The 14,371-nt window shown below is 30.7% G+C and overlaps 2 protein-coding genes across 2 annotated transcripts; one reads left to right on the top strand and one right to left on the bottom strand.

Moving 5' to 3' along the window:
* The first annotated feature begins 279 nt into the window (after window positions 1-279).
* LOC130944875 (5'-methylthioadenosine nucleosidase-like) lies at window positions 280-5,399 on the top strand. The gene is made up of 8 exons (XM_057873451.1): window positions 280-683; window positions 2,156-2,406; window positions 2,482-2,643; window positions 2,927-3,033; window positions 3,361-3,435; window positions 3,776-3,850; window positions 4,653-4,745; window positions 4,917-5,399. Exons 2-8 carry the CDS (start codon window positions 2,322-2,324, stop codon window positions 5,112-5,114), a joined length of 795 nt encoding a protein of 264 aa, XP_057729434.1. The 5' UTR covers window positions 280-683; window positions 2,156-2,321; the 3' UTR covers window positions 5,115-5,399.
* A 352-nt stretch (window positions 5,400-5,751) lies between these two features.
* On the bottom strand, window positions 5,752-10,240 carry LOC130946878 (uncharacterized). The gene is made up of 4 exons (XM_057875763.1): window positions 9,970-10,240; window positions 7,349-7,855; window positions 6,645-6,791; window positions 5,752-6,246 (listed from the first exon to the last, which is right to left on the bottom strand). The coding sequence occupies exons 1-4, from the start codon at window positions 10,075-10,077 to the stop codon at window positions 6,157-6,159; spliced, it is 852 nt and encodes a 283-aa protein (XP_057731746.1). The 5' UTR covers window positions 10,078-10,240; the 3' UTR covers window positions 5,752-6,156.
* Between the last annotated feature and the right edge of the window lie 4,131 nt (window positions 10,241-14,371).

Here is a 14,371-nt window from a genome sequence, read left to right as displayed (position 1 = left end):
GATTAGGATTGAGAGATTCTCAATCCGCGAGTAGGGTAGGGTAGAGTTTTAATAAAATTTTTAACTCGCAGATAGATAGAATTAGAGTAGAGTCTAAACCCTATCCTACCCTACTCATTGCCAGCCCTAGGCATGAGTCTTAAAACTAGTACCAATTAAATATCAGGTTGGAGTTGGACATGTCAAAGTAGAATAATATGGAGTTGGAGACTTGGAGTCAACAAACACCGGAACACAACACTATTAACCAGTTCTGAAAAAAAAAAAAAACATATAAACCCTCTCCCCTTTTCTTTTTCTCTCTCTCTCTCTCTCTCAAGTCGCAACACTAGAACCACGGAACCCCCAGCCCCCTCTCTCTCTCTCAACTCCACGGAACCCTAGCAGACTTTCTCTCTCCCAGCCAACAGCAGCAGCAGCCAGCGCCGCCGTCGCCGACGAACTCTGCTTCTCAGCCAGCTTCCAGCCTCGCTATCGCCGATCCTCTTCTCCTGGATCCCTTATCCTCGCGTCGCTAGGGCTGCTCGGAGCTGCTATTGGCGTCGCCGCCCTGTCCTCATCGTCGTCGAGCCCCCCTCTCTCCCTCTCTCTCTCGCGCGTCAAGCGTCTGTCTTCGATCCCCTGTCTCTCCGAGCTTACTTGCCTTCCTCCCTGGCCGTCACTTCTCTTCCTCCCTCGCCAACGTAAGCAAAGCTACTTCAATTTACGTTTTCTTATTTTGTTATTTTACTGATTCTGGTTTGAGTTGCTGAAATCTGATTGAGTTGCTGATTTTTCTGTTTTTGTTCATTTTTGCTTAATTTGTTAAAATTCTGAGTTGATGATTCTTATTCTGAGTGACTGATTTTCTGAAATAATTTTGTGTTTTGAGTTGGGATTGTTGCTGATGTGATTCTGAATTTAGTTTGTATTTTTTGTTTAATTTTTTATTTTTGAAATCTCTGGCTTTGGATGCTGAGAAGCTTTTAGATTCTGAGTTTGTTGAGTACTTGATTAGTATTGAGAATACAAATGTAATAGAACAAGATTTGGTTTAAGAAAGAGTGAAAGAAGAGCAGGTAGAATCTTGATTAGTTAGTTATTCTGTTTCATGTCAATAGCTTTCGTATATATAGGGCAGACCTTGTATTTGGAGGTGTGATTCAGCTTTTAGTTCAAAATAATATGATCAGAGTATTGATTCTCAATAATTATGTTCTCAATTTTAAGTCTTTGAATTCATTTCTTTGTTTCTTATATCACAAGAATTCTTCTCTTGGAGTGATTATCTTGATTGTCAAGTAATTGAGCTTTATCAGAGTTTAGAAGTTAATTATTTTTTTATTATGAATTCTTAACGATTAAATATGAACAAATTAGTATGTGAAATGGTAAATTTTTAAATTTTATTAGTGTAGAAAATATTAAATTTGAATATTTGAAATTATATATTAAATTTTTAATAATTTTATTCTATAGTTCAACCACAGTTTGACTCCGGTTAGATTATTAAACCATTGAACAAGTCACTTGATTGGTTCAATGACCGGTTTGGTTCTTGCAACCTTAGATAAACTTTTTCGTTTTTTTTTTGTTAAATTAGTTGAAAAATACAAATTTCGTATTATACTATTGTATTCTTGTATTCTACAACAAGCATCTCATTTTTTTCTTTTCTAATTATAAATCAAACAAAAAAGTATTGAGTTTTCACAGATCATTTTAAGTTTTGAATTAATTTACCGATAAGGATGATAAATGGATTAAAACGTATTTGTTCATTACAAAATTATTTTATTACTTCGTCTTATTAATTCTTATCTTAATAAGGGTTGAAAAATAAAATAAAAGTATTTTTAGTTTTAAGTTGACCTAGAATGGGAGATAATGTAATTAAAGTTATATATTAAATAGTATTTTAAGAGTTATAATATGTAATTATGTAAATTTGGTATGTATTTTACCTTATTAGTTAAGTCTTTAGGTACTTTGGTGTATATAGATTATTAGAGTATATTTATTAGGATTAAGGTGTATAAGACTCTCGTATATATATAGATGATTGTAATAACAAAAGTATTGAGATTTTTTATCCGTCAACTATCTTTCTTTTCTCTTCTCAAAACTTCCGTCTCATATGGTGCTTGCTCCATTGTTTCACCACTCAATTCTGCAGATTTAAACAGAGTTTTGTTAGAGAATACGATTGTGGAGTGCAAAGAGAAAAGAAAAGCATGAGATTTTTTCATATTCTCGGAATTTTCGTTTGCTAGGCTCGCCTCAATCCCACTCTGCTAATATATAGGCTAGCTTTTTAGTTGTGGCAAAATAGAAGTAAGAATATGAGAGAGATGGATATTAGCGGCGACCAATCTGGCCAAGCTCAGAGCCAGGAGAGAGCCATTTCAAAGATCGTGATCATCATTGGTAGCTTATTGTGACCTTGCTCCTCCCCATCTTCGTCTCTTTATTTGTTAACATGTTGCTTTTGAATATCATCAGCTATGCAGTCCGAGGCGCTTCCTCTCGTCAATAGGTTCCAGCTCACCGAGGATCCTCACCCTCCGTGCGGGTTTCCACAAGGGGTGCCTTGGGTGCGTTATCATGGCTCATACAAAGACCTTGACATAAGCTTGTTTTGGCCTGGGAAAGATCCTACTTTAGGTATGCACCCCATTTTAGTATTCTTCTCAACACTAAGGCCTAATTGTAATGTAATACCCAATCTTAATTAGGTTATGATTCTCTGCTCTGCGCAAGATATGTCATATGTGTAATATGTGTGGTAACATGTCAAAAGTTAATTCTATGCTAAGTGCTAACCCGCTCCACACCTTCAACACTCTACCTCGGATCCATTTCTATCCTAGTCATTTGAAAGGAACCGAAGATTGTGGCAAGTTTGATTGCGAAGTTTTTATTCATGAGTTATGTTCATTTCTTTTAGGGGTTGACAGTGTAGGCACAATTTCCTCTGCTCTGGTAACATATGCTGCTATTCAAGCACTAAAGCCAGATTTGATCATAAATGCAGGCACTGCTGGTGCCTTCAAGGTAGGCACTGTCATTCTCCTTTTTACTTGCATCACCCTTATGGTTGCTGGTTTTTTGATTTTTTACTCCAGAGTAATTTTTATATTGTTTTATCTGATAATTGATGGTAGGCCTGATGCAGTAGTTTTCCTTCTTTATCTGATAATTGAATAACTTTTTTTCAAGATATGAAAACATAATGCCTTGTACAATGTAACAAACAAGACCAACAATTATAAGATGATGAAGCATGTTGCTGAAAACATTTTCGTATTCTGATGAAGATATATAATCATTTATATATCCATAATATATTTTTTGAAATCGTTTCATCCTAGTTGTTTTCAGGCCAAAGGAGCTAGTGTTGGTGATATTTTCATTATATCAGATTGTGCTTTCCATGACAGAAGAATCCCCATACCTGTAAGCATTATGTTATATCTTGTAGCTCTTGCTTGATTTGTCTTTTGCTCCCTTATCTATTTGAAATGTGATTAACTATATAAATTTCCTATTTGAGATTGTGATTATAGAATAACCTATTGTTGTATTGCATGTATCTTGTGGAGGGCTGCTCTAGTTTTGGTTATTGTGTTCTATCTGTGTTGAATACTTTATCCACTTTTTTCTATGTATCTCCTCTATTCACCTAAACTTCTAGTTATACTATTTATTTACCTTGGAGGGGGAAAAAATGACAAGATATTAGGCGTGACATACCTGATTTAACAAGCTTAAATAACCCATTTCTCGTCTTCCACAGGTTTTCGATCTGTATGGAGTTGGTTCGCGTAAAGCCTTTGAGACACCGAACCTTGTAAAGGAACTCAACCTCCAGGTGTGCGCTAGCTGCTATACTCATGTATTCAAAGTTACCAAATATGTGAAAACTTATTTCTCTTGCATCTTCAAATATCCTTTCTTCATTATGTTTGCTAAAATGAATCTAGTCTTGTTCAACTTGAATTATGAACTGAAAAGGTTCGTTAGTATCCACATTTGTGGTCATGAAAATAAGTTCCAGTTTTTCAACAGATTACCTGGACTGGATTGAATGCGTGTGTGGTACACCGTACACGAAGTTTGTGCCTCTGACCACATACAAATTCATATTGCCTGAGTTAGACACGACCACTAGGAAATTCTATTCGTTTCAGAATTGTTATTGTGACAATTTATGTATGCCGCATTTCATTATGAACTAAGAAAATTCTCAATCTACCATGTGCGCTAGCTGTTACTTTTTACAGACCAACAATGCATTACTTCTTGCTGCTATTACTTTGTTGTCTTGATGTGTAAAGCCTATGAGGTGAGGCAATTAGATTATGAGATGGTTTGCCCCAATCAGATAATAGATTTAGTCAGTAAAATGGAATATATTGTTCTTGTATTACCTTTGGTGTATTGAGAGGTTGAATGGCTCGATTTTGGTTTACAATCCTGTGTCTGTAAGTGATTAAACATATTTATCATAGAAAATAAGCGTGATCACAATCATGGTGTTCATTAAGTGTGGTATTGGATGTCATAGCTAATTTGTACACAAGATATTCTCATGTCTTTGATGTCTGCTTATTTAATTGTTTGAAAATTTTCAGCAAAACTTGAACTCTCAATGATTGGCATGCACGTTTCAGGTTGCCAAACTGTCCACGGGTGATTCTTTAGACATGACACAACAGGATGAATCATCAATCATTTCAAATGATGCCACGGTTAAAGATATGGAGGTAATCACTTTAGCAAAATTATTCTTTTGTTCATCTATTGGGAGATGGCATGAATGCATATCTTCCAGATAATTCCTTGTTCCATCAGAGAAAACTCATTAACTAGTAATTGTTAGTATGTTTTATCTTCTGCTCATCGAAGATTAATTCCCTTTTTCAACATCTTTCCAGGGAGCAGCTGTTGCTTATGTTGCTGACCTTCTGAAAGTTCCTGCAATTTTTGTGAAAGCTGTGACTGATATTGTTGATGGTGACAAACCAACTTCAGAAGAATTCCTACAGAATTTGTCTGCTGTAACTGCTGCACTTGACGTGGCTGTTGAAAAAGTGATTACTTTTATTAGTGGAAAGTCCCTCACCGAACTTTGACAACCTAATATCATATTTGGATTTTAATTTTTGTAATATCCAATGATCCGATTGACGGACTTACCATGTGCAATACCATTATTGATTGCTGATGTGTGAGATTTTAAGCAAAAATAGAATCTTTCTGAGAAAGATATTGTGGCCATTACCTTCCCAGTGTCTTGTGTCCTTTCCCTTTAAGGTTTTGTGTTACTCAATTAGCCAAGCTTGCGGCTTCCATTGTAAACATGTACTGTCTTCATTGAGTTGCATAATACAACATGCTTGATTATTGACTTCCAAGTATATTCCATGATGTTGAAGAGAGGATTTAATTTTTAAATAAGTTCAACATATTTTTCTATTTTCGCTTTTTTTTTTTTTCAATAAATATTTGAAGGGTCGAAAAAGAATAAAATAATTAACGAGTTATTAAAATTTAAAAATAGTAGTTAATTTGATACAATTTTATATAATTATTCAATTATGATCAGATCAACCAGTTCAATTAATAATATCATAAGTCAATAGTCTTATCGGTCCAATTAATAATTATCATAATTCAATAGTCTTATCGATCCGATTTCCGACTTAATTTTGATAACTTTTTGAATGGCACAATTGGCTGAACAAGAACATAAAAAATACAAAAAGAGTCTGAGATATTAGTAACATTCATTTCAGTTTCCAGAATAAGTAACTAACAGAACTAAACATTGCCATTCCATCATCACATATAGTACATTTTTTCTTTTTCCTTCTTTTATTGGACAAACCTATTTACATATTTAGAAGACCATTTCCATCAACAGAGAACATTATTACAGCAGATAAGAGATGAACTATCCTAAGGAGCAAGGAGCTACATTCCTTTTTCTTCTTTCTTTCATTTTTCTTTTACACTAGAGCTTGAGTTCTTTGTTTATTGCCAATATGTGTCTAGTTTACAGAATCCACCATTTATATTTAATTTCTAGGCACATATTGCTCCTAGATCTTCCATATAAGCTTCATCAGATGCATTAGCTTGGCTCTACTTTCTTCCTACTGAACGAGTTGAAAATCATTGCCTCTTGGTATCATATTCTTCGGTCTTCGCAAATCTTCCACGGATTCTAGGCTGGCTGTCAGCAAGAGCCTTCCTGCAAGCATACTGAAACCAGAGAACATCATGAGTTGAGTCTGAATCTTTAGATAGATTTTAAACAAATTCAGTGAAAATTAGTTGCATATTAAATGCCTATACTATAAAAGCAATTGCTAATATAATTGAAAAGGACATCCATGATCCATGGTATTGGTAGATTTGTAACTGTAGAACCTGATCCTATTCGAAATTATCAGTAATACTAAGGAACCCCCTTTTTAGTAATTATGCAACAGCAGCAACAAAAGATTAGACATGATAAAGATCAGGAGTAGAAGTATTGATTAAGGTTTATAAAATACACTATGTAACATTTAAGGTTAATGCAAACCAAATTTCCAAGGTGTTTCATTCATGTAGATTTTATAAAGATTTCAAGGATGCTATCCTAAAGCTATAGATACCTTGATTTTCCTTCCAAAATTCCTCTTTGTCTTCTTATTCCTGTATCTGGATAGTTTCTCTTGGCGTTCCTCTTTGATGCTACTGCCGATAAGCAAACGTCTCTCGTGGGGAGACTGGACTATGTTCAGATTGCCATTACCTAAAGTCTGTCATAAAAACCACTGTCAATCACATATTTTACGGAAGAATTTAATGCATAGATTGTTTGTGATTCCATACAAGGAAGCATAATTTCCGGGAAGAAGCGTACTATTTAGTCATGTTTGAAGAAGACATCAAAACCTCTTAATGATTTCAGGTGGAGGTGAATTGTCAAATATTTAGTCATGTCAGCATTGCCATTAAACCGAAGTCCAAACTTTTAACCAAGAAATGAATCAATCACACAGATAACCACGGGGAATTCATTGTTTTTGGCTTATAATTTCTGGTTTCATCAGATTTTGGAACATTTGAGGCAAATGTTAATATGTTCCTCCAAACATAGGGAGAGAAGTAGAAATACAAATGAATCAAATTCTAATCAAAATATAAAGTTTCTAACAATGTTGCAGTGTGTATATATATATATCCTGTCCAAGATATTATTATAGCTTCAACTGATACTATATAACATCATTATGATTATCTAAAGCATATGATACAATATATGTATAAGTCACACCTTGAGAAGTAAAAGTCACATGGATCAACTAGTTCATACCTTTATATCTCCCTCGCTAAATGATCTCCTCATGCCATAAACTTCATCGAAATCTATTCCTGGGACATCGAGGAAAGCAGGCTTCATTGTAGCTCCATGCATCCAGTCCATTGAGCTCAAACTTCCTGAACTGACACTCTTTGGTAATGGTGGCATGTCTAGAAATTGTTTCTTTTCTTCAATTGAGTTCTCCTCTGTGTTAAGAACAGGAACTTTGATTTCCAGAATATCGGAGAACGGCAAGTCTATTGCTGCCTTTTCTAAGAGATCCTTTTCACACTCATAAAACACATCACTCAGAAGCTGTTCCTTTTGAAGAACATCAATATCAGCAGATTTTAGTCCCTGTGAGGAGACATCTTCCCCACAAGATATCATTGAGATGGCTGCTGTCACAGGATCCAGGTTCATGAATGACTCTTCAAAAACAGGTTCCGGGGCTTTGAACAGATCACCCTCTGCTGCCAAATCATACTCCGACATGACAGAAGATTGAACAGGATCACTCTGCAATTAAAATAGGGAAGTGACCAAAACAAGTAAGAAAATATGCAAAAAGTTTTATAGAAATTATATTATTCTTAGTCAGAATGTTAGCTTTAGAACACAAAAACAGACAGAACTAGAATAATTACTTAGCATCAGAAAAAAAAATTATGATAACAGATAAAAGTTTCGGAAAATGTTAAGTGTTAATATTACAGTAAAGAAATTGTAACAGAAAAACCTTAAGGAATGGACTATAGCATTTAATGCATGCTGCCAACATCGATTTGTTCAAGCTTAGTTCAATTTCAATCAGCATGTTTAAGATAAGTTCCCCTAGATCAAAGATGCCAAAAGTTTTCTAAAGAAGTTCCATTGAGTTAAAGTGGTTCTTAAAGCAACTGTCTGTATTATGAATTTGTTAGTATGGCCGAAAGATTCCAATTGCATGTCATCTTCATCTTACCATAACACGGTTTATAGATGGCATTTTAGAACAAATAGGGAAATTTCCTCAACTTTTTCAGAAAGGGGAAAACAAAAAAGAGAGAAAGACAGACAGAGAATCTATCAGGATAACGAGTTGACAGAAAAAGCTATACACCGGTAAGAGACTTGAGCAAGGGTCTTAGCTTCTTCAAGCACTATCCAAGAAATATGAAAAATTCTATGCTTTGAGATATGTTGGCTTATTTTCATTTAGTTAAATCTGTTTTTATAACTATAAAATGACAAGTTATTTCATTTTGCTTTATATTTTTTAGATTTAGAATCTTGCCTTTATTTCATTTTATTTTTAATTATATCAGTATAAATTTTTATACATGGTTAATCAATTTCACATTGCCAAGTCCCTAAAAACTAATACCTCTCACAATAAATCATCAAAAAATTTATATTGTAGGTTAAATGATATAAGATGAGGAAGACATGGGTTTCAACCTTAGCATAAATCATATGCATACAAAAAAGCAGAAGCCTAGCATAACTGCAACATGTATATATATTCATCTTAACCTTTACAGAATCACAGTGCACAAAAAAGAAAGCAAGGGCCAGGTAGAATCAGTTTATCTAGATCTATACGGTATTTTTAGGCAAGTCTGTTTTAAGTTCAAAGGCTAAGATCCATTCATCATGTCAAGTGTGAATTTTTACCCTTATCCAAACGAGACATGATCAAGTGAATTTTCCAATTAAGAGGATCTATTCTCATCTAGAATGAACTCCACTACAACTTATTTGCCGAATATAGATAACAATTTTCACTTTGAAGAATAAACCAACACATTACAATTTCGTGTACACGAAGAAACCCGGTTGAAATAAATTTATGGTAACTACCACTTATGATCAGCTTGAAATACTTAATCTAATTTTGTGAATCCCTTAATCATATTACAAGAGACTGGTTCACTAATGAGGTGGAATTAGCAGGGAAATAAAAGGTATTAACAAAAGCCCTTTCCTTAAAAGCCTTTGTTTGAAAATATCAGTGACCAAAAGCAGCATATTTGAAACAACCTACTCACATGATCTTTGTATTTAACAAGAGCAAAAAAGGAAGTTAACCATAATTAGTGGGAGACAATAGCATGAAGTTAAGCATCATACATTAAAGAAAGCAGAAAGAAAAGAGGAATATGAGGCTTTTTCCTCCTTAATCTCCCTCAGTGCGGCACACAAAAAGACAAACCCAACTTGGATTTCACACTTTCACAGTTCACACCAGAAACACTAAAGAAGGAAATAAGAGGAAATATTACACAACACGGAACTAAAACAAAAGAGAAACATTTCCCAATTTAAACCCTCTTTTTCATAATAATTTTCTCATGCCTTTTTTCTTTTTAAGATCCACCACATGAATCCAATTCCAGCTCTTATGAGAGAAAAGCATATGTACTACTTCAATTTTCCTTCTCTAACTTGCATGGAAATGGAACTACAAATTACAGAACCACAAATTTAAGTGCAAATTTAGAGACAGAAGCTCATAAAAAAGTGAACTTTGTACTAGTTCTAACTGTAAAAATAAGAAAGCAAATAATTTCCGAATAGAAAGTTTCGAAAGTTGTTAAGTACAAGGAAAAAGACATGAAGCAAATGCAGAGAGAAACAGAGTAAGGGTTTACCAATGAAGCATTAAACTTGAAGGTGTTGCAGTACTCGTCGAGTTGATGAAGGTCGTGATTAGAGAAGTTCTGCATGTGTGGTAAGAGAAGGCCGGTTTCTGCATACATTCTTGGATTCAGAGAAAGAAAGAAGAAACAGGGTTAAAGCAGAGGAAGAGAAGAAAGAAGAAAGAAGAAACAGAGTAGCTGAATGCTAAGTGAATGTGAGTGTGAAAGAGTGACTCTAAGTAAATAGATAAATAAATATGTTGGAGCTTCAATGATTTAGGAGAAGGGAGAAACAGAATTTATATTTATAAAAACAAAATGGTGAGCCAGGATGTGGTAATTTTTATTTCAATTGAAGCCATGGTTGTTGTCGGTTTCTTGGGTTTTTTTTTTTTTTTTTTTTTAGGTTGAATCAAGTGTTGTTAGAAGATTAATTTGACTTGATAAGAAATATAACTTGAAATTTTATATAGATAAAAGATGGTAAATTTTTGTTTCAATAAAATAAAGTTCTAAGCATGGAAAATTATTGCAATAAATTATAATTCAAATGATATAGTCTCTCCATACTCATTTGAAAATATTGTAAATATTAAAAAATTTAATTATTTTATTGATCTTTATAATTTTATTAATATTTTAATTAAATTTTTATATTATTTTTAATTTTATAATTAAATTCTTTTTATATTAAAAATATTAAAATTATCTAAATATTTATTCTAAAATATATACAATTAAATATCTAATTAAATTTTTAATTATAAATATTTTTAATATACAAAAAAATATTCAATTAATTTTAATATTTTTTACATTAAAAATGACCTAATTATAAAATTAAAAATAATATAAAAATTTAATTAAAAAATTTATATAAACATAATTATAAATTTATTAAAATTATAAGAATTAATTAAACCTATTAAAAACTTTTATCATTATAACTTTCTTAGTTCTTTTGAATTGAGTTAAAGTGTCTGATCGTTATTAATTTTCTATTTCTTGTAAGTTGAATTAATATATTAAAAAATTAGTCTGACTTAATAAGAGGAAAGGTTAAATTTTTTCGATTAATAAAAGATGTTATTTTGTTTCAATAAAATAAAGTTATTTACACGCAAAATTATTTTTTCCTTTGTTTATTACTTGACCTAATCATTCTATTATTTAACAATGAATGCTTACAGCTTTTGATTGATAATATCTACCTAGATTTAGAAGTAACTTAAATAACTCCTAATACTACTCTCATAATAAAATTTTCCTTTTAATTCTTTTTGTACAATTCTTACTTGAGAAAAAAACTAAAAGGAAAAAAAAAAATCAGATTGCTATAATTAATTAAGAGGCAAGAGGACATAGGAATATTTATAGGTCGGATGAAATCGGTTTTGTTCTGATTCAGATTTGACCTTAAATATATATTAAGTCTATTTTTTAGATTATAATTCGGTCCTAGACCTAATAAAATCTAAATATTTTCAGGCCATAGCTATACCGGGTCTCAATCGGATGAAAATTGTATCTTTAAAACTTTAACAATAATTTATAAAAAATTTTATTTATAAAAAAACTTATTTATGATGTACTTATTTATAAAGAAAAAACTTGTTATTGAAAAGTTGATATTCATATCTGAACTTGAATTTGTATAAATTCTGATTTGATGTTTCTTTGATCTATTTTCTAATTCAGTAAGTGTGACTAAAAATAAAATAATAAATTTATAATTAATATAATATAATATTAAAATTAATTTAAAACATATATATATATCTTTTAGTTTTCTTTAGGTGGATATAGATCGGGTGAAGCTGAATTCGGTTGACTCAGATTCGGTTCGAAATAATAATCTAATTTATTTTTGATACACTTATTGACCTTAAATTCAGTAAAATCACACTAAATTAATTCCTAAATTATTTAAAACTGGACCAAATCTTTGAATCGGACCGAATCATGTGCACTCTAAGAGGACAGATGAGAGGCAAGTGATGTATTTGTAACTAATAAAACATTATTCTTTGACTGCACTATTAAATGAGTTTGGAGATATGATGCAAGAAAGTGACAAAGTGGGGAAAGGCCACCACTATTATATTTTGTATGCATCATGCATGGTCCCATATCTCTTGTCATGTCCTTTAATTTAGAAAGAAAAAGAGAAAAAAGAAAGAGCTTTTGTTTTTCATGAATGCTAATAATTCTTTTCTAGTATAAATGCTAATAATAATGCAAGTTGTAATATAGCAGTGAAAGAGAGGCAGATGAATTGCACCAAAGCAAAATGTCAGTGGAGACTCTGAAGAGATATAATGGAAGATGTACAGGAATCATCACTCATCACAGTTGGCCAGATATTCCCATTGGTTAATGTTCAAGCACAATGAAATTGTCATTTTTATTATTTTTTATTTACGAGAATTCTTAATATTAATAAATTTAGGTTTAATTATTTTGTTGATTTCTATAATTTTATTAAATTTATATTTAAATTTTTATATTTTTTAATTAAATTTTTATATTATTTTTAATTTTGTAATTAGATTTTTATTAATATAAAAAATATTATAATTAATAGAATATTTTTTTATAAATTAAAAATATTAACAATTAAAAAAGTAATTATATCTTTAACCAAATATTTTTTAGAACAATATATTGTTAATTTTAATTTTTTTATACGAAAAAAACTTACTTACAAAATTAAAAAATAATATAAAATTTTAATTAAAAATTTAATAAAACTATAAAAACTAACAAAATAATTAAATCATAAACTTATTTATAAATAAACAAAATTAATTTTATATTTACAAAAGATGAATAAACTATTATTTTAATAATTTATCCATAAATAAAATTAGCATCTAGATGCTTTTATCACACAATCATCTTATATAAATATAAATTAATTTTATTTGTTTATGAATAAATTTTTAATATTCAAAATTTTTATGAATAGAAATATCAGTTTATTTAATTTTTAATTGTAAAAAAATTTATTTTATTATTAATAGAAATATTTTAAAAGTTTTAATTATATAACCGATATTTTTTAGAGTGGTGATAATTAGTAAAATTCTTACTATTATTAAAGAAATATGTAATATTTATTATCCATATGATGAAGATACGATACGTTTGAAATATAATATTTTTAACAACAATGTTAGGGAAATTGCTATCTTCTTTCACTAGCGATAGAGCGAAGCGTAGCCGTGTTTAAGCCGAAGGCGATAGTGATTCCAGTGTTTACTGAGCTATATCTCTATCTATTAGTTATCTGGCTTAAATAAAGAGTTTAGACTTACGATACCGAGAAAGCAAGCCACGGCTTGAAGTGAACTATAATCTGAGGTTAGACCAGTCAGCTTACTCGAACCTATAGTGGCAGCACCTTATTCCACTACGTATCCGTCTGTCTGTTTAAAGTTAAACAAAGAAATTGGAACAACTCTATATAAGCCAAGAATTAGCCAACTGGTAAATCGGAGGCACTGGTGACTTTAACCGGATGTTGCTACTGATAGGCATATGGATGTTTCTTTTTCTTGTAAATTGGATGGTTTTGAATATGATTTCTATGTTCATGTGTTACGCATTAATAAAACATAATTAATTATATGGAACCAACTAACGACTGATCAAAGCATCTGTTCCGTGATTCTCTCCTAATACTAGCGTATTTTCTCTCATGTTTTGAACGTGGTTAACAATAATTTAAAAAAAATTAAATTATAAATTAATAAAATTAATTATAATTAATTATGTTGTTTCATTCTTGGCTGATTATTAGTTAGTTCCATATACTTTTCTTATTTTTAATGGACAAATAATATATAAGAATTAAATGCTAATAAAAATGGGTTTTCTTAAAAAATAAGTTTAAAATTAGATTAATTATCAAAATAAGAGATAAGCCAAGATAGAAAATAATCAAAATATCTAATATACTTACAAAGAAGTTTTGGGTTCGAGAACATATATTTTTGTAAGTTTTATATAATGGAAGGTATTTTTTGTACCCTAAATTTCTCTTATATCTCCTCTATATACACAAGTGTATTAACAAGCATTAAAGTATTTATTAATCTATATTTGCATAAATTAAATATGAAGAATAATAATAAAATTTAGACTAATCAAAATGATAAATGTTATACTAAAATTAAAAGGTCGTCCATTTAACTTTTATAGTTGAAAAAATATTTATAAATTATATATGACATTTAAAAAAAAAAGGTGTACGTCAACACTTTGTTATACTCTCATTATATATATGTATATCATTGATAATGACAACAAAATATGTGTATAAATATCTCTATTATTAGCAGTTTTAGCTAGATAAATAAAAAAATATATATAACACTTTTAAAAAAAATATATATGAATAAATAATTAACTT

Source organism: Arachis stenosperma, chromosome 8, assembly GCF_014773155.1.
Source record: "Arachis stenosperma cultivar V10309 chromosome 8, arast.V10309.gnm1.PFL2, whole genome shotgun sequence".
NCBI lineage: Eukaryota > Viridiplantae > Streptophyta > Magnoliopsida > Fabales > Fabaceae > Arachis > Arachis stenosperma.
This window is presented reverse-complemented; position numbering and strand designations above follow the sequence as displayed.